The sequence below is a fragment of the Apostichopus japonicus genome, chromosome 18 (genome assembly GCF_037975245.1).
Source record: "Apostichopus japonicus isolate 1M-3 chromosome 18, ASM3797524v1, whole genome shotgun sequence".
Lineage (NCBI taxonomy): Eukaryota > Metazoa > Echinodermata > Holothuroidea > Aspidochirotida > Stichopodidae > Apostichopus > Apostichopus japonicus.
In genome coordinates, this window is record NC_092578.1 from 14629232 (window position 1) to 14656880 (window position 27649).

General features: G+C 36.8%; 1 protein-coding gene and 1 long non-coding RNA gene across 4 annotated transcripts in view; one reads left to right on the forward strand and one right to left on the reverse strand.

Annotated features, from left to right (window-relative positions):
* Positions 1–27649, forward strand: part of LOC139958474 (uncharacterized) — a 94797-nt gene that overhangs the window by 30964 nt on the left and 36184 nt on the right. The window lies entirely within an intron of this gene.
* Positions 854–27476, reverse strand: LOC139958453 (solute carrier family 23 member 1-like). Of its 3 annotated transcripts, none has more exons than XM_071955539.1 (15): positions 27336–27476; positions 16761–16961; positions 16049–16206; positions 15201–15292; positions 14571–14668; positions 13563–13708; positions 13099–13219; positions 11409–11550; positions 10797–11050; positions 7627–7756; positions 6035–6178; positions 5039–5134; positions 3512–3721; positions 3095–3194; positions 854–2327 (listed from the first exon to the last, which is right to left on the reverse strand). In XM_071955539.1, exons 2-14 carry the CDS (start codon positions 16959–16961, stop codon positions 3121–3123), a joined length of 1866 nt encoding a protein of 621 aa, XP_071811640.1. In that variant the 5' UTR covers positions 27336–27476; the 3' UTR covers positions 854–2327; positions 3095–3120. The 3 variants fall into 3 exon arrangements, with proteins under 3 accessions (XP_071811640.1, XP_071811639.1, XP_071811642.1); XM_071955538.1 differs by having other exon boundaries at positions 16761–16966; XM_071955541.1 differs by lacking the exon at positions 27336–27476 and adding an exon at positions 23447–23577 and having other exon boundaries at positions 16761–16966.

Below are 27649 nucleotides of genomic sequence, written 5' to 3' on the forward strand. Positions count from 1 at the left end.
CTCTATGTTCCGACGTCTCTATGTTCCGACGTCTCTATGTTCCGACGTCTCTATGTTCCGACTTCTCTATGTTCCGACAATTTTTTTTGGACTCTTAATTTTTTTTTACCAAAATTTTTTCGGCCCCATTTTTTTCGGACCCAATTTTTTTCGGCTCCAATTTTTGTTCACCCAATTTTTTTTGGACCTCATTTTTTTTGGACCCATATTTTTTCGGACCCATTTTTTCGGACCCAATTTGTTGGTACCCCATGTTTTTTTAGGAGACTCATTATTTTTGGACCCCCATTTTTCGGACCGTGGGGTGGGGACTGACAAAAAAAAGTTGGTGTTAGGGGTCGCAGGTCCCGGTGATCCACTTTTAGGTCCCGACCGTCCTTTGGTCCTAATCAGGGGTCAGGAAAAAATTGGTCACAAATAATGTTGGTCCAAAATTTGGGTCCAAAAAATTTTGGGTCCGAAAAATTTTGGTCCAAAATAATTGGGGTCCCAAATAACATTGGTCAGAAAAAATTTGGTCCGAAAACATGTTGGTAAAAAATTTTGCCCAAAAATATATGGGTCCGAAAAAATTGGGTCCGAAAAAATTTTGGTCCAAAAGAATGGGTTCCGAAAAAAAAATGGGTCACAAAAGAATGGGGTCAGAAAAAAATTGGGTAACAAAAAAATGGGTCCGAAAAAAATGTGGTCAAAAAAATTAGAGTCCAAAATATTATCGGAACATTGAGACGTCGGAACATTGAGACGTCGGAACATAGAGACGTCGGAACATAGAGACGTCGGAACATAGGGATGTCACCGTTATTTATAGCGGGAGTGAGCGCGGTACATTGAAGAACAGCGGTAAGTTCTCAGTCAGTAGTAAAGTTGGTTGGTAGATGGATCGGAATTCACATCACAGACTCAACAGAGTTTATACATGATCCTGGTTAAAGGTTGCTGAAAGGTCTATGTTGTGTGTACTGCCTATCTGAACAGACACTACACATGATCTTAGCTCAAATGCGGAGAATGAAGCGACTTAACATAAATGTTTATGTTTAGAATGTAAAAGGTCAATTCTTTTGCGTCTGGGATTCTTTATCTGTTCCTTTATGTTTGTCGTAAATAGTCGGATCCTGTTGGGATTTGGTTGTAAAAAAAAGGTAAGATATCTTAGCCACCTGCACAGATGCATGAATAATTAGAAAGATCTAACCAGAACACATCTGAAGGGATAACCACTATATAAATTAATAACTATACCAATAAACTATATAGCAATCCAACCTGAAAATTTCGTAAAGAACAGAGCATATTCAACACCTTCTATACTTGAAAATGTTCTTAAACATTGTAAACATTTCATCGAGACCATAGGTCTAATGTTGTCCCATAGTGACGTTTGTGTTGCATCTGAGGAACCGACCTAATGGTATGTGTACTAGACTATATAGTCCAGTCGCTTTAACTGATGATCCTCTAAGCTCAGCGTTCCAAACTTTGGAAGTGGTATAGAAATGCAACATGGAATGATAGCATCCTCTTTTAGCATTATACAACATATCAAAATTAATTGTGTTCCTGAATTCATCTTTTAGGTTAGTCTTTCATTAACATAATGACCTGAATTCATGAATATGCATATGGTACTATATATCTGATGAACCAATTGCAAGAGGTGGGAGGAGCTTTAATGTCATATCAAGGTAATAATTATATCGTTTTATGTCATTCTTGTACATACTCTTGAGAGTGTTCTGCAATCAACTCAAAGTTTTAACTTGGTAAAACAACAACCGTTATAATATACTCTCCATTCTCTTGAGTATATACATGCAGGTTGCATGTGATACTAAATTAAGTCTCTCCTGACTTATAGCAGTTTGCATAGATAAATATACAATGTTCTAAATATTTCGTAGAAAATCTATTATCCTGATGGTATAGGGCAAGTGAGAGTCAAGGATACTTAAATGAGCCTTTATTCGTGAATATATTTCCTGGTTGCTATAGATTTTTGACGTCATGCACGACGTCATAACAAGATATATCTCTGTCATTTACAGTATGTATATATACACGTTGGTTTGTCCATCGAAAGAACCATATCTATTAAATTCCTCCTGAAATACGAGTCAGGTGACTTTGTTTATGATATCCATTGGTTGCAATGGAACAGAAGTTGAACATAGTTCGTCCAATGAAATGGCTGTATTTAATGTGAGGTCCTATTCAATTTTTTCTTTCTCTGATGGTTAATGAATCTTGGGGACAATGTTGCTGGATTTTCTTCTTGCCCAAAATGTCACAGTGCATCTCTAATGGTAGTTTACAATAGCAGCAACCTGGAAGACAAAATAAAGATGCTATTAGGAAGGAGATTCCTGTTATTGTTTTTAATAGAGACACCTCCCTGTTTCAACGTACCGCTTTCCCATATGTAGGAGGAAACATCGTCCAGCGCAAAAGATGGGACGGGGTCTAATGTCAGTCGCGGAAACGTTCAGTCGAGACGATTTTTTTTACATTCAGTTGGGATGCCGTATTTATTAGCACAACTTTGCGTTTAGATCTAATTATTACATACATCTATAACAAGTTTGTACAGTACAAGCTAAACAGTTCCCCATCATCATTATTTCAAAATTTGCAAATTATAGCACCAGTTGCAGAAACACCCTCCATTTCACCACAATAACAAAATAACATCTTCCTAACCACAGCATATCGCTAAATGTCACATTATGTCAATATAGACCTATAGCATTATCATTTCATATTACAAACCTTATGCAGAATGACTATGCTTTAGGAATATATCCGCAAAATTCAAAAGCGGTGTAGGTTTCTACTCTATCTACCCCCCCCCCCCCCCACCCCCCACTCCCCCTCACACTTCTGCCTCTTCCCCTTCCCTTCGAAATGGAGAGAGCTCTGAAAATCCAGCGACAACATAGAAAGAAATACATTTACTTTATATCGATTCCTCCGACTTCTATAGGCAACTTAGATTTCTGTCCTGTCTGTCACCATAATTTAAGTGGTTTTGAGGCGTTGTTGCATCACTTGCATGGGATATTATTCTGGGATGACGTAACAAACTATTACTTACGTAATGCGCATGACTGAAAGAACCATTCACGTATCAGCTGTTTTGTTAGTAGAATCGCCCTGAGTTGATGTAACTGCATCATATTTCACGCTAGCGCGACCTTAAGATGAAGAATGTGTGGAAAACAAGATATTCACAATAATATTATGGTTTACAAGCTAGCATCTATTTCATACACGACACAGTAACGGATGCTAAGATCTTTGATGTTATACCGTTTAATATCTTTTCTTTGAAACTTGGGCAAATTGTAAAACAAATTTAAGTTTTTGTAGTTATATTATGTGCTCTGATACGGTAACTATTTATATTATGAAATATCAACATTCCCCTGGCGCGGATGTTTCTGAAAGCAAGTATCGTTTACTTTAGTTTATTAAGTGGATCACAAATATAGATCCGAAGTCAGATACGAACCATTTCGTTTTGCCGGGCGGTGACAATAATTCTTCACTCTAAATCCTTGGAAGGTTGGACTGAACGGTAGATGTCTGAAAAATCCAATCCGTCGAATCCGTCTCATACCGAAAGGAAGGTCGTAACATTTTGAAAGAGCGCCATCTTCTTCGAGCGTTTGACTGGATGACTTGTGCTTGGTTGAAACTAAACCTCTTTCTTCCAAAGTGCCTAATCGGCAAAATGTTACAATTTTGTTTCTAGTTATCATTGTTAGCAGACAAATAAATGAAACTTCATATAATACATTAGCATGTTGGTGGAGTCTACACAGTTTTAAAAACAATGACCGACAAGACCAGGTTTATTTAGCAAGGAAAGCAATAGCAAATGAGGAAAACCCCTTTCATGACCCTTCATCGGACATTTACACCCTATTAAAATCAAATTAGATTCCTAGAATTAGTAGAACTCACCCTTATCAGGGAAAGATGTTTACGACAATTATTACAAACGTCTACTGACAAAATTAGGCCTATTTGAAAATAGAGAACTTATTCCGAAAATGTAGATCAATAAAATACTACGTGAAAGGCAATTGTGGTGCAACACGTTAACAACAGTGAATGTTGTAGTGGCGCGCTTCACAAACTTGCCAATGCTTAAATAATTCCGACAATACAGTGGCGTAACTCCATATAGGAATAGCAAATCCGTAGTTACGGCTGTGAAGAAAAGTGCAGAATACCAACCGGAGGACATGTCCCAAAACTGTTATCAACTGAATTTATGTGTGAACTTGTTTTGCATTCTGACTATAGCACTGGTCCTCAGACGACATTCGCAAAGTATCACCAAGTCCTCACAAGAATTCAATTGTTAAAGGGGATTGTTAGCTAGGGTCAGGTAGGGTACGTGAATTCGAAAATAGAAAAACGATGCTGTCATCATCATGAATGTGAAACACACATGTGGTAGTGTGTGTGGTTTGGATGTCAAAGAGCACAAAAATGGGAAAGCAGAGCCAAGTTTAGACCACTTTAAGCCTTCAAAGGGCATGGCACGAAAAAGTTGTTTATTTGTGAGTTTATATATGAGAGGTTGGGGTCTGATTGCTAAAGCCAAAAATCAACATGGTCGTGATACGGTAAATTGAAGGTATCATGAATGGCTAACATTTCAGATATCCCGCAGGGGATAGCTTTTACCTATTGAGAACTTCTAAAAGCTTTTATTATGACTACAGTATACGCTATAAGTCAATGTGGCATCTACATGAAGTATCCTACATCTACCTTCTTACTTTTATCGCAAATTATAATTGATCACAAATCATAGATTATACCTTAATAACTCAAAAAAAAAATCGTCGCGCACTTAACGATCTTTTTCTTTTCCTTTCACGTGCTCACCAATAAGTTCGAATAATCCAGACGTCTCAAAAACCAAATGTAAAGAATTAACCTTGGCCTTTTACTGGTTTGTAGATTCTGATTTCAATGGAAATGGCAGAAATAAAAAAAAAATGGATATGTTAGAATTACGAACCCGGTATAGTGTTATCGAGAAAAGCCGCAATAGCCCCTCCAACAAACATATTAACACTCAGTAACACAATGATTATTTGGTTGACCTCGGGAAATCCTGTATCGTACAAAAAACAACACAAGATTTACTCAATACAGTATTCGATATTTATAAATTAAGAAGACAGCCTAAGAGGCAAAAGAAAGAAGCAATGTGACTTTAAATTGATAAAACTAATAAACCACGTTTTGAAATTCAGGGAAAGCAGAACATTTTAAATGAAGTTGCTATAACCAAGCAAGTCATTACTAACATGAAGGGGACCGATGAAGGAGTGGAGATTCATTGCGGGATTCCGGGGCTCCCTATAGTTGAAAAATAGTTTTGGAGGTACAACTATTCTAGCCAGTATTGTAATGTTAAAGATGTTAACATGTTGTGGAAGGGGGTAGTATATATCATATCACAATGAAAGTAACTGTGAATAGGAATGAACTAATTTCCAAAGTGGCGTCGCCAGACATTCAGAAGTGTGTGTATGTGGGGGTGATCATTCACAGCACAGTTCGAGGGGGGGGGGCACAGAATGTTGGTACTGCAAGCTGGCGCCGAAGTCATATCGGCGTGGGTTCCAAGGGCCCGCTATATATGGCACCTGGTTGGGGTAAATAGATGGAGTTTCATTATTTCCAGAACTTATTTAATCCCAGGAATATACTTTCTTCACTGAAAGGTTTCATCGACGTTGACTCTCCAAATTATGTGGGAATGAAGTTTCTATAGATTGTATCATCCAGGAAAATCAAGTACTTTCATAAGACAATATACTTTTAGAAAGTTCCATTCATAATTTGTGAGAAATACAAAATTCTTAGATTGGGAAGGTATCCGGAAGTGGATTGGAAGGGTACGGATGGGGGTTTGAGAAGGGTGTGGAGGAGGGAGAGCTAATAAGGTATAACCAGTCTTTTGTACTTCTATCGTGTTTAACGAAAAGCGTACTCGCCGTATACTTACTAGTGTTAATAGCGTCATTGTTGTCTTTTATATAGGTCGGAATCACAAACCCCATCAATAATGAAACTCCTAAAACAAACAGATTCCTCGAAGAATTCAAATTAACAAATTGAAGGTTAGACAGACCTACGGATGCGACCAATCCTGTCCAGGAAAGAAAAGAAAAAGACAAAGATATGTATATATATATATATATATATATATATATATATATATATATATATATATATATATATATATATAAATGAAAATCGTAATGAGTTGGAAAATCAAGAACAGTGAATAAACTTTCAGCCTCCACCGGGATTCGAACCACGGGCCTTCCGCTCTGTACGCGGACACCCTAACCACTAGGCTATGGACGCTGATTGTTCCAGAGGTTCGAAACCGGTAAGGAAGTCGTAATTCCACTGTAGGCGTTTGTCACCTGTATCGAACAATACTAGTTCTGTTTTTGGTGACATATTTTGCCTTACTCTAGAGATCAAACATGATGCTGACCAACTCGAATATATATATATATATATATATATATATATATATATATATATATATATATATATATATTTTTTTTTTTTTTTTTTTTTTTCATTCAACATTTTTCAATCGCTTATCATTACACTTGTATTACTTTTGGAGCTTCCTGAATGAAGTTTAATAAGATCCTGTGAAATGGGTCAGCAATCCCCCCGTTCATTCCCCATTCGAGAAAAAAAAAATCCTTTCATCAATTCCTCTAATGAGGACCCCAACGATTATCCTGCTGTCATGAAATCGAGACGTCGAATAACACCCTATGTACACCACCGACACCTTACTGCAGTTATGGAAATACTATATTAATTATGCGCCACTGCGTATGTCCTTGTAACGTGTCTTTTAATTCGTCTCAAATTAAGTGTAATATATAGCTAATCTTAATTGTAACAAGGTGGAAGAAAACTCGCTCAAAGTTGCAAAGTATATCACACAGAAGAATTTATGGAATCAGCTGTTGGGCAAAACGGTGCTCGATTGAAGTTTGTCTCTGTCTGGTTTCGCTTTAGTCCATACCTCATGAGAAGCACCTGCTAAACACGAAACGTCAGGCCTTCTACCAGTGGTGTGTGCAATTAAGGTTGGTTGGTTGGGGGGGATCGTCAGTCGAAGAATATAATTCAGTCGGGTCTCAATCATTGCCACGGGTGTACATATTCCCTCACATTTTTGTTTCAACCTCAAACAAATACCAATAGTATTTGTTAGCGCAATTTTGCGTTTAAAACTATTATAAACCTCTTATAGTTCTTATCACTTTTTTGTCCTTAGGGAGGGGGGGGGGTGGGACCCCATACCCTCTTCATATGAACTGGATTCAGCCACCCCAGGTACGTATATCTCTCCTATAAAAAAAAAACTTCATTGCCCTCCTTCCTCTCATTCAGTTCAACCCGTACCTAACTCAGTCGTGTCTCCCCACCCCCCCCCCCCCTCCCACCCACCACCTTTGAACTCCTGTTATGTAAAAATTCCGTTAAAAACAATCAAATAAAAATAAACATGCATGATCTGTAATGGCATTATCAAAAATAATATAGATTTCTTCCTCTTACCGAAAAGGACACAAAACATTCCACCTATTATTGGAATAGGAATCGTGGCAAAGAATGCTCCAAATTTCCCGAAAGATCCTAAAACTACCATAAACAATGCACCAGCTTGGACAACATGTCGACTCCCAACCTTAAAAGGAAAGACAGAAGAAAGCATTCAATGCGTGTGAGGTTTATGGGTTTATGTAGCATTTTGTGTAAATTTTGATATATTTTCTACACTGTTTTGATACTACTCAAATGACATAAAAAGTTAGTAGCTTATTAGCTTGGATAAATCAAGAGTTTTGAAGAGCGCCACAGGTTACTTCTGCATGACGTCATGTGGACTAAGCTAAACACGCAAAGAAGATATTTCCTTTATTTCATGTTGTATGCAACTTGTGGGCCTACAATATACATTCCAAAGAGTGAAGTTTTACTCTTTGAAGAGAGTGTCTAGGACATTCACTCTCTTAGGGAGTGAATACTAATGCTTCCTATTATACGAGTAAAATCCACCAAAGCTCCAAACACTGTTGTAAACAAGTGACTTTTTGTCAAGTTATTTTATTTCCATCAAGTCAAGTCGTGACAAGTCATTTGATTTATCGTAAGTCAAGTAAATTCACACTTTATTTATGGTCAAGTCAAGTCGAAATCACAAGTCATTTGTTGCAAAGTGAAGTCAAGTCTGCACAAGTAAAGAAAAATGTGACTCGCGTCCAACTCGTGTCCAAGTCATATACTCGGGTCTACATCACTGAAAATATACCCTCTATCTTAGAACTTCTTTCGCCTGAAGCTCCTCTTTGCAAATAGTGAATTTGACTCCTCAAAAGTGTGAACATGATGGGCACTCTCAAAGTGAGAATTTTCACTGTTTGGTTCACTCTTATCAGTATATGAAACAGGTTCCTGTACATATCTTGGAATATCCAAATTATAGAATTGCATTAGGCTAATAAACATACACCGTTTTATAAAAACAAAACAATAAACATACCGCTCTTATCATACAAAAGATTATGTTACTACCATTTTATCGATTTCCTGCTATATAGAAAAATTGATCATGTGAAGTTAGATGTGTTATGTGCTTCAAGATTAACGATCTAAATAAGACATTTATTCTTAAATTTCTGTTTACAAGTTTTATAGTAGAACTTGTCAACCCACACAATTAAGTGCAAGTTGAACATCTGTCTTCATTTAATGTTTGAGACCCCCCCCCCAAAAAAAAAAAACCTCCAAATGCTTCGTTATTCCTTGACATACGTCTTTATGAGAACACAATGCAGTAGACAAAGTACTAAACATCGTAGTAGACTGCAAACATCATATATATCATGTTCACAAGGATTGTAGCTTTGACTCAAATGACCTTTGACTTACACAGATAGTCATAATTTTCTTGAACCACTAATGTGATCTACAATACCAGGTTCAACGTTGGTTGATGCTAGCTTTAGAAATTTATATTGTATTAAGAAGTTTTACAGCCTACTTTTTTTTTACATCAAATGGCCTTTGACCTCAACAAAAGACCAATAAAGTTCTTGCACTTCACAGAGTGGATGCACATTACCATGTATGCAGTTCACCCAAGCTTCACATTTGAGTTATTGTGTTGATATGGTTTGCAGATTTTGACCAATGTTGACCTCCATGTTGGACCCACATGCTGAGTATTTGCAGTCAATCGAAGCTTGGCTTCGAAGTTATCATGTTTATAATATTTGTATAGACTTTAACTTAGGTTGACCACAAATGACATTTGACCTCCACCAAGTTCGATAAAGTTCTTATACACACCAGGGGAGATTTAGATTCCAAATACAAAGTTCAAACAAGTTATATTTACAAGTCTGTTATAAACAAGTAATGTTTACAAGATTTTCAGCTTTTGACTTCTATTGACCTCAAATTATCACCAATATCAATAGAGTAGTTGTACTCACTAGCTAAATCCATATACCCAGTATCAAGTTCAACCATCAAGTACAGTGTCACATACATACAGATGCTCAAGCCATATATATACATTGCGCTCCCGGCAAGGAATAATAAATAAAATTTAAAAAAACGAATAAGCTAAGTATATTGCGTTTATTGAGATATCCTGTCTACAAGCTGTTTTAGACTATTACCCATCGCCCAGCATCAAGTTCAACCACCAAGTACTTTTGGTTATCGTGTTTACAAACAGTGTCACATACATACAGACGCGCACGCCATCACCGTTGCATTGATACCTTACGCTCCCGGAAATGAATATTAAATATAAAAGAATAAGCTAAGTCTGTTGTGTTTATTGAGATATCGTGTCTACAAGTTGTTTTAGACTATTTCACATAAAGCCCTACCAACTCATGAATATCAATGAGGTTAAGCTGTTGTTGCAAAGAACATATATGTACTATGTAGTTACATCACCATACCAAGTATGAACTTAATCCGACGTATTGTTGAAGAGATATTGACATTTTAAGAATTTTATGTTCAGCCCCGCCCACTCATCAATATGCATGAGATGGGAACCACAAACAATGGAGCACATCTAAACATTATTCGGCATGTACCTAACCAGTATGACATTGATTGAACTTGTTGGTCTTCAGATATCGTGTTAAAAAGTTTTTCACTGAGATAATATTCTAGTCACGCCCATTCATGAATATGAAGGACACATCTACAAATAATGGGGCATACATTTACACATCATAGGCAATCTATCTACCAAGCATGACATTGATTCAACTCGTGCTTCTTGATATATCGTGTTTACAAGCTGGCCGTTACATACACACAGCCACACACACGAACACACACATACATACCAGCACGATTGCAAAGGTTACTAAGCCTTCAGCACTGTAACCTAAAAGAAAATGTGGCACATTCAAGTAGAAAGGTCTAAAGGTAATTAAAAAAAACTACGCGGAGAGCAATTAAGTCAGACAAAATATTGTCAAACCAATTAGCCACACATGAAACACTATCAATGATAAAAAAGTACGAAAACATGACATAGTGAACTACATATAAATAATATATACGCCAAACATTATCACACCCTTATTAAGCTAAAAGAAAATTGCCGAAGTTCGCAATAATACGTATTGAAGGTTTCTTACATTTCTCTCCATGTATATGAATTAATATACCATTATTTATATGTTATTATTTACCTTTGTTATTCCAATAACACCAATATTCTGACTGTAAGATGTTGTCCCTAGCCCAGTGCCCCAAAATCCAGCTAAAATACAGCCAAGCCCCTCCATACCGATACCTCGGTTGACGGCGTGCTTAGGTGGTGGCGGAGCACCCGAAACTCTCGCGCATGCGTAATAATCTCCTATTGATTCCACTGTTGAAGCGAGAACCCCAGCCATCATTCCTAAGACTCCGGCCGCGGTTGCGACGGGAAAACCCCACTGAACTGCAGGTTAACAAAAAAATGATACATACACACACCGTCGTGGTCAAAATTCTTCTTTATATTTGTGTTGTTGTAAATCCTCCCTCTACCCAACCCCCCTCCCCATGCACCCTCACCCCTTCTCTCTCTCTTCCTTGTAAGACTAAAGGAAGAGTTTATCTGTTACCAGGTACATTAAATCATATATCTTTCACAAATGTACAACTTCAATGCATTTTCCCTATCAGTATTTCCTTTTTATAAACTATTATAAGTAGTATTCTTATTTTGATAAAGAAAATTTTTACATCTGCTAAATTTTGTCCCTGATAATGATTTGAGTTAATTTTTCTTTTTGTTCGATGGTGGTATATCTTACAAGGATGTGGAATGTAAAACCAAGGCGAGTCTTGCAGTACAGCTGAACGATAGTCAGTCCTTCCCGGAGAACCTTCGGGTATGACGTCTGTCGCTGTCAAAATGGCGGCTAGTATCCATGCAACAATCACAGATAAAACAACCTACATAGAACAGAAAACAAAGAAACTTAATGAGGTTCGAAAGTCAAATGAATGTGAATGATTAAGTATTAATTAACTATATCAATTGTCAATGTTATCAAGAAGCAAATATTTTATTAGCTGTGTCAATGATAGTGTAAATTAAAAAGGAACCAGCACTTCCAACCGAAATATGACTCAAGTTTGAAAATGGCAAGTTATTTCTGAGTAATTGAAAATGTCATCGCTAAACCTAACAATTTGTAAACTCCATACGAGGGTGGAAGGGAGAACTTAACGTCATTGTTATTGACAACAGAATGACATTGAATTAATATAATGCTTCCAATATCGCTGCTTCCTTTAAAACAACCGCTTGTACCGGATTAAGACCAATGATAACAGGTTGTCCATTTTATTTCATCCATAAAACATTGAAAATAAGAAATCAATGATCGATTGGAACATATTAACAAAATGTCCAGCTGTTGCCACCTGCCGAATTGATATACTATACAAATTTATTCATTAGACCTATACCAAACGTTCGGTGTATGATACTATATTGTGTAACCTTTTTTTTTCTTTGTCATATAGCCTATGGAAAAAAAAAAGGATTACCAAGTTACGACGAATTGGAAAATTTGTATTTTTTTCTCTCTCTCCACCTCTCTCTCTCCCTCTTTCTCTATTTTATAAATATGTCGCTTAACAATGATTGATATGCCGTTTCTAATTGTTTAACAATGTGCAAGCCATTATTGAAGAATATTAAAGTCACATTGGAACAAGGAACCATACGTGTCTGCCACTGTACATTGTTGGACAAGTAGCATGTTTCGTGTCTGTTTAGTCGAACCACCGTAATTGCCTAACGTTAAGACTCTACGTAAAATAGTAGTATAGGTTGACGCTTTGGGACAGCTGTTGGTCTTTAAATTGCTGCAAGCGACAATCTTGAAGTAGCTTCTCTCTGATCAAGATCTTTGTTATAGACTGCATTATCTCTATAAATAAAATGTTCATGTATTCAAAAGCGCGCTATATCGAAAGAAATTGAACAAGTGCACCAATGTGTTCTTGACAACTTTTTGTAGTGTGATACCGTAAATCGTTATCGTTCTATTTATCCTTAAAGTTATTTTATATTTTGCATTTCTTGTTGATATTTTATTGTTATAGTTATGGTAATGTGACCTAATTAATTTGTATGATATCCTAGTTAGTTTCAACCTGGCCGAAAAGTCCATGAACATATTGAACTTCATATAAACTCCATCACCAGGTTGCTATATACGAATATTTATATAAACATACAACAGTAACCGACCAACAGGATTATTACCTTCAATGGAAAAGAAATTTCCATCTTGGTGATTGAAAGTAATATCGGCCTGAAATGAAAATATTCGTTCACTCGGTTACTCGTTTAGGAAAAAAAGTCGCAACTTGTTGTTGTTGTTACAGGATTGGTGTCCATATTTATGTCTTTCTAACATATTTTGAGACCAATCCTCTTACCCTTTTTTAATCACATGAAAATAACAACCTTATACAAAATCAGCTCACCGGGACGACTTTGAAGACGGGGAATCTAATCACGTGGCATTTCTTGTTCGACGAAAAAGCAGGAATTGGCAAAGTTATTCTGCCAAGGTATTGAGAGAAAATAACGATGAGAACAATTGTCCTGTAAGTGAAGAAAAGGAAACAATGAGAACAATAGCACGGTAAGGGAGAAAACAAAACAAATATAACAATAGCCAACAATGAGAACAATAGCACGGTAAGGAAGAAAACAAAACAACACTAACAACAGCCCCGCAAGGAATAAAACATATATGGCATATATAGTAAAGGGAGAAGTGGCAACAAACAACTGTTGATCACTTCCATTAATTTCTACCATATGCCCTTCTCTAGCTAATAGTATAAGTTGCATACAAATTTAGATGGTAAAAGCAAGAAAGCAATAAAATTGGGTAGGTATTAAGAAACATAATTGTGTTAAAGCGATCTATGCTAAGACTCACGTTCCCGATACGATCCAATTTATACCAGCAAATTTCGCTGCCGTTTGAAAAAGAGAAAGACCAATCAGGCACAGGGTTGGTGCGATGGTAAGAGGACCGATGAAACGGAGTAGGAATCCTATAAGGCCAGTGAACCCTATAACGACCTACGCGAAATTAAAAAAAATATCTAGTTTGAAATATGCAAACATTTTACACATTTAAGAAAAGATGTTCCTGTCTATAGAATTGCTAAAAGTATCATGTCTTGTAAAATCCGTCCTTACCTCGACTAGACTAGCTACAAGTATCCCTCCGAAGATCTCCCTATCTCGCCTAAACTTGCTACAGGTATATCATTTCTTGTAAAATCCGTCCTTACCTCGCGACTAGACTTGCTACAAATATCGCTCCAAATACCCCCTTCCTTTTAATACTAGCTAGGCTAGCTACAAGCATCGCTCCAAATACCCCTTCCTTATAATACTAGCTAGACTAGCTACAAGTATAATGTGTCGTAAAGTCCGTCCTTACCTCGACTAGACTTGCTACAAGTATACAAAAAAAAAACCTTCCTTATAATACTAGCTAGACTAGCTATACAAGTATAATGTGTCGTTAAGTCCGTCCTTACCTCGACTAGACTTGCTACAAGTATCGCTCCAAATACCCCCTTCTTTATTATATATATAGCTAAGCTAGCTACAAGTATAATGTGTTGTGAAGTCCGTCCTTACATCGACTAGACTTGCTACAAGTATCACTACAGATACGCCCTTCCTTATAATAGCTAGGCTAGCTACAAGTATAATGTGTTGTAAAGTCCGTCCTTACCTCGACTAGACTTGCTACAAGCAACGCTCCAAATACCCCTTCCTTATAATATAGCTAGGCTAGCTATAAGTATAATGTGTCGTTAAGTCCGTCCTTACCTCGACTAGACTTGCTACAAGTATCACTACAGATACCCCCTTCCTTATAATAGCTAGGCTAGCTACAAGTATAATGTGTTGTAAAGTCCGTCCTTACCTCGACTAGACTTGCTACAAGTATCGCTCCTTGCAAAAGTCTCATCCTTGATCTCCATAGCTCTGACCTCATTTCAAAATCTTCTTCAGTCGCATTTACTAAAATTCAAGCAACAAAAAGGCAAACGAAATAGAGAAACAAGCTTGAGGGAAGTTGCACAATGGCAAAATAGGACCTATTTGAATGGTTAAAACTGTATTTTCTGATCGTGGACTACTAAAACGGTATTTCACTAATCTGGAGTTACTCGTGTATACACCTATAGCAGCGGGTCTCTCTATTCTGCTCTTAAGTTAACCATGTTAATAGCAATACATCCAAATAAATATCTGCGAGACGTTAACGATCTCATGTTTTCTTTAGGCAGTGTCTATATTGCAATAAGGAACAACACATCATAACCTACTGAGGATTGTGTTTTGGGTAAAAATTATGTGTTTTGAATTATAAATTCTTAAATGCTTGGCTTCCAGGTAACGGATGCATGAGTTTAATCCACTGAATTCGCTTCGGTGTTTATCGTTAGCTCGATGAATGAAACATGTGACAAACTCTATTTATTTATTTATTAAAAAGTTCCAATGAAGCATAGAGAGATCTTTAATCAGATGCTTGATATCAGAATTTTACCTGATAGAGGGCTAGGACAAGCACCTTCTGAACGTAAAATAGCTCTTGATGGTTCCAAAAACGCCAGAGAAGCCCCTTGAATTATTGGTAGTCTGTAGTAAGATGATGTATAGAGATAAATTAAATGTGTAAGTCTATTCAAAGAAAATAAACATAACCAGACTTGCAACGATCACTTCATTTAAAAATGAAGTCGATTCCTGACTCGAGCTTAGTCATGGACTCATGCCCCCGTATCTCTTAAACAACCAACACTTCTCAGATGAGTCAGTACACTTTTGCCATTTGCCATGAGTTATAACAACTCTGGCTCGACGCTCAAATAGCTAAAATTGATGGTTTACATTCATGTATCAAGGCCTCACAGGACTTGACAACTATATTACTCTTGTCAACTTGATAACTCCCACATACCAAAGTATCTACAATTCCAGTCCAGGGCTCTGTCCCGCTTAGGGCTCTTGGAAAGTTCTGCAAAATAGTACTCTAAGTGCTGTTTTCAGCCTTGTAAGTTTAGAGAGTATATGTAGACATAAATGACCATTTTAATGTTTTGCGGGTATTTTATTTCTTAGACAGGAGAAAGTTATCTGCACTCTAAATATGCGAGTTATAAACAATCTCAGACATGCGCAATATATATATACTTACCAACTTAGCCACTTACCCAATTGCCCACATACATACACTCACACATACATATACCATTTCAGTTTTGCAACAATGAAATTTAATATCGGAGTTTGTTTTATTGAACAACGCCAATTGCGCGCTCTCTGATATAGGCTACGCAATGAATAATAGAGAAACTAAACGACTCGAATCAAGCCGTTTCCATGGTTACATACCTACTACCAAATGTCGTCTGTACAAGTGTTGCCAATCCCGACACGAAAAATTCTGTCCCTATGAGTTTACCAACGTCCACGGGGTTGTCAGACATGCAAAGTTCTACGGACAAGAGTAGCGGAATTCCCAAAGTGCTGCCGAACATCGTAAGATAGTGCTAGCAACGACAATGACAAACATAAGACGGTTAGTAGTTCGGAAATTATACTCTCTAAAGTAATTATAGATTGCACGATTTCATCCAAAATTGCATCCAATCTCCTCTTGAGAAACCATTTCAACTATTGAAGATAACCATGATTCGATGAAATAAAAACAAACAAGAGTTTCTAATTTTAAAATAATTAGGCTAGACTGAATTCTAAATATAATGACTTGATTGATCAATAATTCAAATGTGACCAAACTGATGACACCGATCATTTAGTACACCACTTTACCTTCGTAATTATAAATATATATATATGGTTTTGTAACAAAACACTTACAAGTTACCTTTTTTTGCTTTGTTAATAAAATTATTATTTCTGTATAAAGATATTATACCATTTCAGTAGTATACATGTGACCTTTACTGTAGAATAAAGTTTATGCTGTAGGACACAGTAATTGTCTTTGTGGTAACAGCCAGTACCCATGTTTATTATATCCCTTCAGACTGCATATTTCTTGTTACAAATTAAAACATTTTTATATTATCATTACTTTTACCTGAAATCCGAACAATAATGATAAATGCCACGGAGGGGTATCTTCTATACTGTAAATGAGCCTATCCTCTCCGGCACTACTTCTATCATTGTTTTCCTCCTCGGTGCTTTCATTACCCCTCTCATCCCCTTCCATGGTCATCGTGTCACATGTACCCGTCTCTCCCTCCTCCACTACTCTCAGCTCATGACTAGATTTCATCTGTTCTGCGGATAGAAAACAAAAAAACATATAAACAATTGTTCAGCAAGTTCGTCAAGTTCTCCGCATCAAGTTAACACAGTGCAGCTTAGATGAGTCGATGACTACAGGGTTAGGAACATCACTTGCAATATTTTTAATCGACCTTAAATTTAAATTCAGTTATTTATTTACAATTGTGCTCTTCAATACTTTTCCCTCCAATATGCTACAAGAATTCAGTAATCGCCACCTAGCTTACATATGGGAAGCCCGTTGGCTAGCGTGCTTGCTAGTTACACCCTTCCTAGAGGGGAGAGCACGATCACCAGGGTGGGGTCTAACATGAAAGGGTATCCCAGGGGAAGGATGGTGTCAGGTTCGGGGTAACCCCGGCTGAAGTCAAGCTATATTCTTTTACTGTTTTTTTTTCCTTTTTGTGCCTACTCTTAGTTCTAGTACTACGGTATGTTATTTTTACTTTATCGGTGTTTGGTTATATAAGTTTTCCCCACCCTGAAAGAGCTGCTCGAACGGGTATACATACACCCATACAACCCCGTTATGGCCACTCTTTAGAACATTTCCTCTCAGTACAGTAGAATTTTTTTTGGGGGGGGGGCAGACATGGAGGCACATTTGCCAATGTTCAACTTCAACTTTACTGTAAATTTGAAACTGATGTAAACTCTGGAAACGCTGAAACCTCCCAAGAGCCCTATGACGGGTCACTTAATCCTCCCCCAGTCATGGCGTCGCTCCCGCCCTCCAGTGGCGCATACTGCGTTAGCTTGCACTACCTGCGTTCTGTCCCCACCCTCAAAGTTGCGCTCAATTTGCTGTGCCCCCTCCTTCCACTTCCAAATATCTGGCGACGTCATGTCAAAACGTACGGAAAATACTTTTGAAAACTTCTGTTACAAACTGTAAGGTTAACATGATTATTGTAATACCGCAGATTCATCAAACACAATAAAACTTTCAATGCCTATAGTTGTATTTGCGAGAAACACGAACTGTAGCTTTAATGTTCAGCGTGTCGATTTTAATCGTTTTTATATATTTTCAGAGCAATGACCTTCTATACGAGAGTTCAAGTTTAATTTTAAATTGAATTATGGAACTTCTACCGCCTCCCTTGTAATAAATTTCCGTATAGGTTACGCACCATTTGGCATTCTGGTCACGTTTCTCATAAAGCAGCATTGCAGCTGCCATTCATTTGCTCGAAAAATTCTGCGGGCACCATCTTCAGAATACCTGATACACTTCAGAATACTGTGCATATCCTACTTTCAAGCCATTCAAATACTCTGAAGGCGTCATGCTATAGACTACATGCCCATAGTAACTGGTTGTTAATACTGAAAACTAGTAAGTTGTCCATTATTTCCAGAACGAAAAGTGTCATTGGATGCAAAATAGCCATTAAGGTTTCCAGGGAAGAAGTTAACAAAGGTGCATTGTTTGTTAACGTGTTTTAAGAAATGGCGCATAACCCATATGCCAGAGTCGGATAATGGATGCGGGGGGGGGGGGGCGGGGAGTGGGAATACCAAAACTCTTACGGGCTGGCTTTGCAAAACGTGACTTTTATGTACATAATCGGTATAGTGAGTAATAAATGAAATTATCAATCCGGGTGACCATTATTGATCTGTCTAGCATATTTGCATAGCTTACCAATTCATTTCAAGGAAAGCTAACATCAAGAAGCTATTTTCAATTTATTTATTTATTGATTTATATATTCGTCTAAACTATTTGGCAGCATGTATTAGATGTGACAGCTGTTGTAGTGTTAATATCAATAACCCATTGTTTCAAGTTATTTTCCATTGAACAGATATTCACCAATTCACATCTTAAAGTCAGTAAAGGCCCCAAATTATAGAACGCTATAATTGCTGTAAGTTTTCAAAAAGTATTTTCCTGGAGGTCTTTTCTCTCCAAATTGTTCTAAGACATTTTTTTAAGGAACACACAAGATGACTGGATGTATAAGTAAGGATAATTTCCTCGAAGGTTGTAATATAACAGTTCAAGAATTGAATATCTAGCATATTTGGGGCCAATACAGTAGTGTCCATTCTATCCGTCTTCCTACTTAAGTGCTATACGGTGGAAAAAAAATATAACACATATAGGGACAGAAGTAAATATTCCTTACTGTTCGCTGAAAATTCCAACTCAAATATCTTGTTCCAGCTAACTCATGATACGTTTGATTAAATGCAATTAACTTTGACTGCATCATGGCAAAACCATGGATTCTTTCATACAGAAGATGTATACGTGGCTGTCGGTGACGTCATAACGGCAAATGTTCTTTAAAGACTTTACTTTCCTGTTTCAATCTCCTTGTTCATTTATCCTTTAATCCTGATACATTTGGATTCCTTTTTTGGGTAGTTCGGTTCTCTGTACCTAAAATGTTTCAAAATTAAAACTTTTCCCTAAAAAATATGATATACATTCCTCTGTGAATAAGTGAATTGAATATTACAGAGAAAGACCAAAACACACACACAAAAAATTCAGCAGAATTATCGTGAAGACATCATCAATTCTACTGTTGCCAGATGCATAAAGCAAAATACCACCAAGTTAGAAAATTCGTAATCTTCGCAATACAAATTGCTCAGGGTGTGTGGTTGAACTTAAAGATACAGTCAATTTCCAGCATTGTTATTCAAACGATCACCTTCATCCATGCACCGATACATCTGAGTAAGTGTGGCGTACGACAAGTTTTTCATATAGGGACCCTCCACTTATAATCACTGGGAAACAATCGATTGTTATATGGCCTCAAATAACATCTTTACGGTCTATTACAAATTGGTCAAGGATAAATGGTGTTAAATGTCACCCAATATGATCTCTATTTTATATGAACATGGTTTGATTGAGTTATTAGAAATGACATTAAAAAACGCGATGGACTAACATTAACATTTAGGCATGCACTGAGAAGCCGACGTCACTATCAAGTTAGCCTTAAATGAGCATTCCAGAGTTATTATAGGATGTTTACAATGGGAATACCTCTTGAAAACCGTGACAGCTACATGAACGTTACCATACCTGCCAGTTCCAAATGTTTCTTATTTTCTTGGAATTATGACATATCAAGACTATACAAAATCTACCCAAAGTCCCCCTTCAATAATGCCCGATTTCTAATCGTGATTGTTGTTTCCACATTGTCTCTGCAGGAGAGAGTGGAATCCCAATGATGTTGTCGTACATGTTTCTGAAAACATTTGTATCTGCTAAATTCTAAGCTAGTTACAGTGAGTATAAATTGTAAACACGAATGCGGCAAAATTCGCTTTAATTTCTGCACCTGTTTACTGGTGATGAGACCCCTTGGCCCCCCTGGACTTTGTATTGAGCCTGTAGCCCGTGGAACCAACTTCTGACTCTTTTAGTCATGAAAGTACCAGCTAATTTTTCTCTCTCCGGCTCCGTGATTGCCAGTGGTGGGTCTAGATCAAATATAATTTAACCAATCAATGATTTCGTGACGGGACATCTATATGTGATCTTGCCAGTATCAGTGCCTTGTCTCCCTAATATGGCTTAGCAAGAGAGTGGTGAAAATAATCATTTTAGAGATTACAAGAAAATACCTCTACTCATGCAAAACAAGAGCAGCAACGCTGCATAAACTCAGCTAAGTTTCTATTTAAGACATTTGCTGTGATTGGCAATATTTCTGAGCACTTTATCCATTTATTTGTGCGAAAAAGATAAGACATTATCGGGGATAGCGGTGTCAATTCCTTTCCTCCCATCTCATTGTTCTTACCGTATGATCCTTCTTAGCAGATATAGTTTGTTACAATGGTAGAAAGTTGTCAAACATTTGTTTGAATGTGTTCTACAGATACGGTTGACCCCTGATGAATTTGAGCTCAGAAAATGTTAATATATATATACACAAAATGACACCTTCCCATGGAAGTAGGAGACTTGCATTGTTGCAAATGTTACATTTCCTTAGCTATGTAGGTCACAACGTTTTCACATTTGTGCCAGTTGACGTCAAATTATAAATGTTTTTGTCCAACTCATAAAAGGTAACCTACTTGTTTCCATTCTTGAGCCTTAATGCAGGTTTTCACCTCCACTGAATAAAATCAATGAGGTCCCTAGAAACGCTAACATGATTGAAGAAGGTTCTCGCTGCGGTTGTATAATATTAAAAGGTACTATCTTAGCAAGTGCCATATACAGACGTGGTTATAAAAATAAAGACAATATTGCACTGTACTCTACTAGAGACACTAGAGTCTCTACACTCTACTTGACAATGGCGTCACCACACTGATGCCTTATAGCTTGCTGACATTCGTCAATGACCGGCCATGGTTTTACAAGGGAGGAACCCATGAGCGACACATGATCATGGTATGGCAGGTGCGATTAATGACCAGCGTTTATTCCACCGCCGCTATACATTTCGGTGAGAATATTTCCCGTAATAGACTGATTTCAACGGTTGTTGCCCTAAGTACTGTAGGGTTTATACGAACTGCCCCTGGTTAGTCCTCGAAAAATTGCCCGATGTTGTTGTATTATAATAGACTAACCTTGAGTAAAGTCTTTTACTTTTTGGACTGAAATAAATTTTCCATTTTCAAGGTGTTTGGGCTCATATAAAGATTAAAAGGGGCAAGATATATTTCAAGTTCTTACTAAGTTGAGAAAACGACTGACATTCGAATAAATAATGAAAATCATCTTCTAATTTTTCCTGATTACAAAAGGCACAGATTCTGTCATGAAAAACAATATTCTTATATCTACCACTGACGGTTGGTATTTTACTGTTGCTACAATGTAGCCGACAAAATGTAAGCCTGTTACACAAGGGAAGACTCATTAGATAATTTTCAAAGTTACAGTCTCAATGTGTGTTTGCCAAATTTAAACTTCGACCTTTCCAGCTTACTGCCCTAAAAGCTCAGTGAAAATGACACCGTTCTATGCAATTTTCATATAAATATTCATTACTTTTATTGAGTTATCTGTCATTAAACATTTTGAGCTGAATAAAATTCGCCAGATTTATTAACGAGTCGCGTAGATCCTACAAACTTCACAATGAATATGGCACTTATATCTCAGTAGTATAAATATGGCACTTATTATTCAGTTTGTACTTTTGACACCAGCAAGCTATTATGTTCTACACTTGGCGGCTAAAATGCTTGGTCAGCAGTTCGCTTGAATGAAATCTAAGCAATTTCAAAATGACCCCCGTGTCATGGGCGTGCTAGATTTAAGTAGAACTGTCAGTATTCATCGCCTTCATATAGGTAAGTCACTTGGAAATAATATCGAACAGTTATGACAGTTCTATTTAAACCTGCAGTATTGATATAACAAACTATTGGGTTCCATATATACACTGTGGTTGAATGCTTTGCTATACTTGTTGGCATTAATAAACCTAAAATTAATCAAAATGACCCCAAGACGTACGATATTTATGTGGATTTGTCCGAACTCGGTATTCACGTGGCGCTGCAATCAGTAACATGACATTCAAATAGAATGATTGTGACAGTTCATCTCCTCTTCACTTAGCATTGAAACCATCGCCTTTTTTGTAATTGTCTTGTTTTAGCGGCTCAATGTTTAGACACCTATAGCTGGTCCCGATTAGTCAAAATGACCCCTTGACCTTTCACGCACGAGGTGTAATATGAAACGATCGATTTTAGCGATCCCATGGGTAACATGGAATTTATACAAACTGATTTCGACAAGTCTTCGTTAGGATAGATATTTGGCCACTGGTCGGCATTAATAAACCTAAAATTAATCAACATGACCCCAAGACCTTTTTACGTCAAGTACGATATTTTATGTGGATTTGTCTGAACCCGATATTCACGTGGCGCTCCCTTCAGTAACATTACAATCAAATAGAATGAATGTGACAGTTCTTCTCCTCTTCACTTAGCATTAAACATTAAAACCATTACCACTTTTTAAATTTTCTTTATCAGCGGCTCAATGTTTGATCCTTTCAGGGAGAGGTTATACACCTACCTGGTCCCGATGATCCCTTGACCTTCCACGCACGAGGTGTAATATGAAACGATCGATTTTAGCGATCCCATGGGTAACATGGTATTTACACAAACTGATTTCGACAAGTCTTCGTTATAGATTTTTAAGTCTTTTATCCTGCGGATCCACGGCCGTGGCCTTTGACCTTTGACCACCGAGGATAGTGTTATGCATGGTGTACTATCGGTACAACTTGGCCAGGAAGACCACCAACGATATCATCAAATAATTTGTAGAGGATAACTGAACCTCTACTTCAGTTTCGGTTCAATAAATGCGTCTCTAAATTCGTTTGTTAATCGAGTTGACAATTAAGTTATAAAACTTAGTGACCTCATGCATGCGGGTAAAGCAAGGCCAGTGCATGGGGTAGGGGTGGGGCAGCCCCCCCCCCCTCAGTGCAGAGTACTGTGTCCTACCACCTACGTCTCTCGCTCCGTCGATGCCACCAAATCATGTGTATGAAAGCTTCACATGTAACACGACACGACTAGTGTTGTGCCCCTCCTTCAATTGTTGGCTTCCACTCCAAATCCGAATTCCGGAATATAGAAGAGGTACCGTTGCGGCTGTATAAGATCACATTATCAGACCTTGATGTGCTAAGATAATGGATACTTAGAGGATCAATAATGCTATGATGTATATTAAATCATACGAGAATTATATGTTCAATTATATATATATATATATATATATATATATATATATATATATATATATATATATATATATATATATATATATATATATATATATATATATATATATATATATATATATATATATATATATATATATATATATATATATATATATATATATATATATATATATATATATATATATATATATATATATATATATATATATATATATATATATATATATATATATATATATATATATGAACAGTGCAAGACTGTAAGCAGCTCTCTTGAACTAGAGATACTACCTGCAGCCTCTGCGTATAAAATTCAACTTTTTATATCAATTTGTTACTTATATCATGGAGGTCTGTTTTTACCTCCATGCTTATATCCAATGGCTGTCTAGAATTTGGAACCTGTCAAACACGTTTGTTCCAAACTATTGCACATGTTGTGGTGAATTAAAAGGGTATTCTAATAAGAAGAAAGGGAGTTACGGGAATTCTTAAATACGCTGGTTCCTGGATCAACACACACGAATCCTGTCCAGTGAACTTTCCTTGAAAACAAAACAAATAAAACTTAAGATGATTCATATTTTTTCAAGTTTCTTGTTTGCTAATACTTTTAACTGTATCCCTGTGAAAAACCCTCATATGAAGTTTTGTAACGCTCTATATAAATTGACTTGGTTCGGTTGTTAGCTTGTGCTAAGTGTACCTAACACGCACCCCTCAATACAGCCATATGCATATTTGTGTTGAGACTATATATTAAAACAAAAACAAACAGAAATGATTACGTAAAAATATATAAAATGCGTATAACAAAATACCACAATTTAGTCAAGTGGTGTAGTGTTGCATTGAAGCTATATTTTTCTGACCATAGAATTGTTCCGTGTTTTATCATATTTTTCATTTAAAGGGAATTTCTACGTTCCTCCTACAAACTGAGTTCCTAATTTCCTAATAAGAACTGCTTCAACACCGTCTACCCACCCCTCCCCCACCCCCATATATATATATATATATATATATATACATATATATATATATATACATATATATATATATAAATGAAAACGTAATGAGACGGGAAATCCAGAACAGTGAAAAAACTTCCAGCCTCCACCGGGATTCGAACCCGGGCCTCCCGCTTTGTACGCGGACACCCTAACCAACTAGGCCAAGGACGCAGATTGTATGTCCAGAGGTTCGAAACCGGTAAGGAAGGTCGTAATTTCACTGTAGGCGTTTGACACCTGTATCAAACAATACTAGTTCTGTTTTTGGTGACATATTTTGCCTTACTCTAGAGATCAAACATGATGCTAACCAACTCGAAAATCATTTGTGATATAGATATATATATAATTGAAATCGTAGTTATATATATATATATATATATTTATATATATATATATATATATATATATATATATATATATTTATATATGTTCATAGATGCAGTAATAGTTTTAAAATAAGAAGGTCAGGATCTTCTCTTCCTGACAAAACCGACCATTCTTTGCTGTCAATATTTTCCTTAAATACCTTGTCAGGTGATGACCTTTCAACACACACACCTCTGTGAGGTGATCGATAGCTTTTAATCATAACGTCTACAAATCAAAACATGCTCGTTAAAGTCAAATCTGTTTTTCTTTCTTCTTCTTTTTTAATTAGCAGTGCCCTTAAAAAACAAGCCAATGTCATGTCAGTGATACCAATTAGGTGTTAAAACAGCAGCAAGGTGGCATCTTCTCTATTGTCACTCTTTTCTTTCTTACTTTAACAATAACAAATTCGTTCCCTATCAAATACAATTTCGACGCCATTTCGTGTCCACTTTGACATTATATGATAAAGACTCAGTCTGAAGGACATATGAGACTCTAATTATGATAGACATATGAGGAAAAATACCCAACTCAGCACCCGTCACCCAGTGTGAATTGTAGCACGTTTAACAGTCATGCCACTCACTCTTAGATCAGTTACCATGGCGTTATCGATCATACATTTTTGACAGTGTCGTTTAGCATTTTTGTACGCAAAAAAAAAGGGTTACTGTTTCTGTGTCAAATCATGTGTTTAACGTTTTCAACTATACAAATCCCGGTTCCGTTGTTATATATGGGATGAACAAATATACAGCTTGGTTTTGTTTTTTGTGGTAAATAGAACCTATATTGGCCGGTGTGGACACGCCATTCACTCGTCGCCGAAGTTAATGATATGAGTTGATCATTAATATGCAGGCATTTGGGACAGAGTTCCTAATGCTGTTATCACTCTACACTGTCCTCCCATATCATGCTTCAAAACACCCGTATTAATTGAGGTATATCTTTTTTATTGACACGAGCCTGTTTTCTGATAGAAACAGGATATTCATACGGTTCATACGAGTTATTTGAAGCAGATATAAAAGAACGTATACAGCACAGACAAAATGTGCCCCAACTGCATGGGCCATCATAAAATGCATCAATAATAGTTTGACATTCTCTCTGTATAACGAAATATTGAGAATTGGCAAACATCTGGTGAATAACGTATAAACTGTTGTTTTAGACCTCGATCGGGTTGTGGTGAATACCGACAGTGCGTTGCCTCTAATCAATCTTGCTCAGGTTCCTGAAGTAGAATTTTCATGATATTTATTTAATTTCTGGCGTTCAACTAGCATGCAATTGTACTGGTATTTTAATTGTATTTTCCATTTCTATTTCTCGGCTTAATTCGCAAAGTTTGCGTTCGATCTGAGGATTGAATACGTAACAGATGCAAGGGGAAGGGGGGGGGGATTTATCCTTCTCTTGCAGAACCAATCTACATCCTTCGACCCCCCCCCCACCCTACCCCCTATCACCTGATGTTGAAGTATATCTGTTTATTTATAGTCCTGTCAGGTCCGTAAATAAGTTCAGCGAGGTAACTACTCTTATATATATATATATAGAGGTATGACAGTCGTTCTGTTTAGAACTTACAGTATATGAAGCTATTGTTAATCGATAATGTGAAGATTCCCTCGCAATCCCCTTATCCTCCCCCCCCCCACCCCCACCTTCTCCTTACCCCTTCTACCATTCTCTCTCCCTTTCGCGAGTGAACTTGATTCCTTGGCGCGGGATAGATTAATGGAAACCACTTGGAACAACAATGATGGAATCAGCGCATAATGTTAGTCATTAAGCGTGGTCACTATTGACATATATTGTAACATTGGAGAACAGGATCTTTATTCTTATGATAAACACAATTTCCACAAAAAGCTCTTTGCCATTAACTTACATAAAATATTGTCTTCTTCCTATTTAAACTTGGTTTAAGTAAAATAAAGTAAAATAAAATTAATAGCGAGTAGGCCTATAGCTATAGGCAGCTTAATGTTATTCATTTCGTTATATATTGGTAGTTTCACTAAATTATTCATATTTAATGCCACTTTTTGTCTTCGTCAAAAAGAACCAAATCATAAAGTAATGGTACATCACCAATGTGTTTGCTTATAATGAGTAAATCACAGACAATAATGTTTAGAAAAATGCGATTATTAAATTTGTTTGCAGTTGGAAGGAAAAAGAGTCACCGGACAAAAACACTTTAGTCACTGAAATGATGGAAAAAAAGATAAAGTAGGCACAAACCTTTATAGTTCACTAAACTTGATGAGAAATGTTGTCGCCGAGCCCGTCACCAACGAAGACGATTTAGAGAATGACCAAAAAGAAAAAAAATCCAAGGTACTTTGCACCACAATTATGGAATGGCATGCGCTGTTAGCTACAATGCTGTAATAACTACTAACGAAATAACCACTGTACTGGTAGTGGTTTTTGTCGGATTATTCCATTTCATGACGGGGGTACATTTTATACAGAAACATCTATAAACCTTGACCGTACTGCTGAACAGTACGTATACTCGATATTCACATACTGACGGTATTGAACTTCATCTG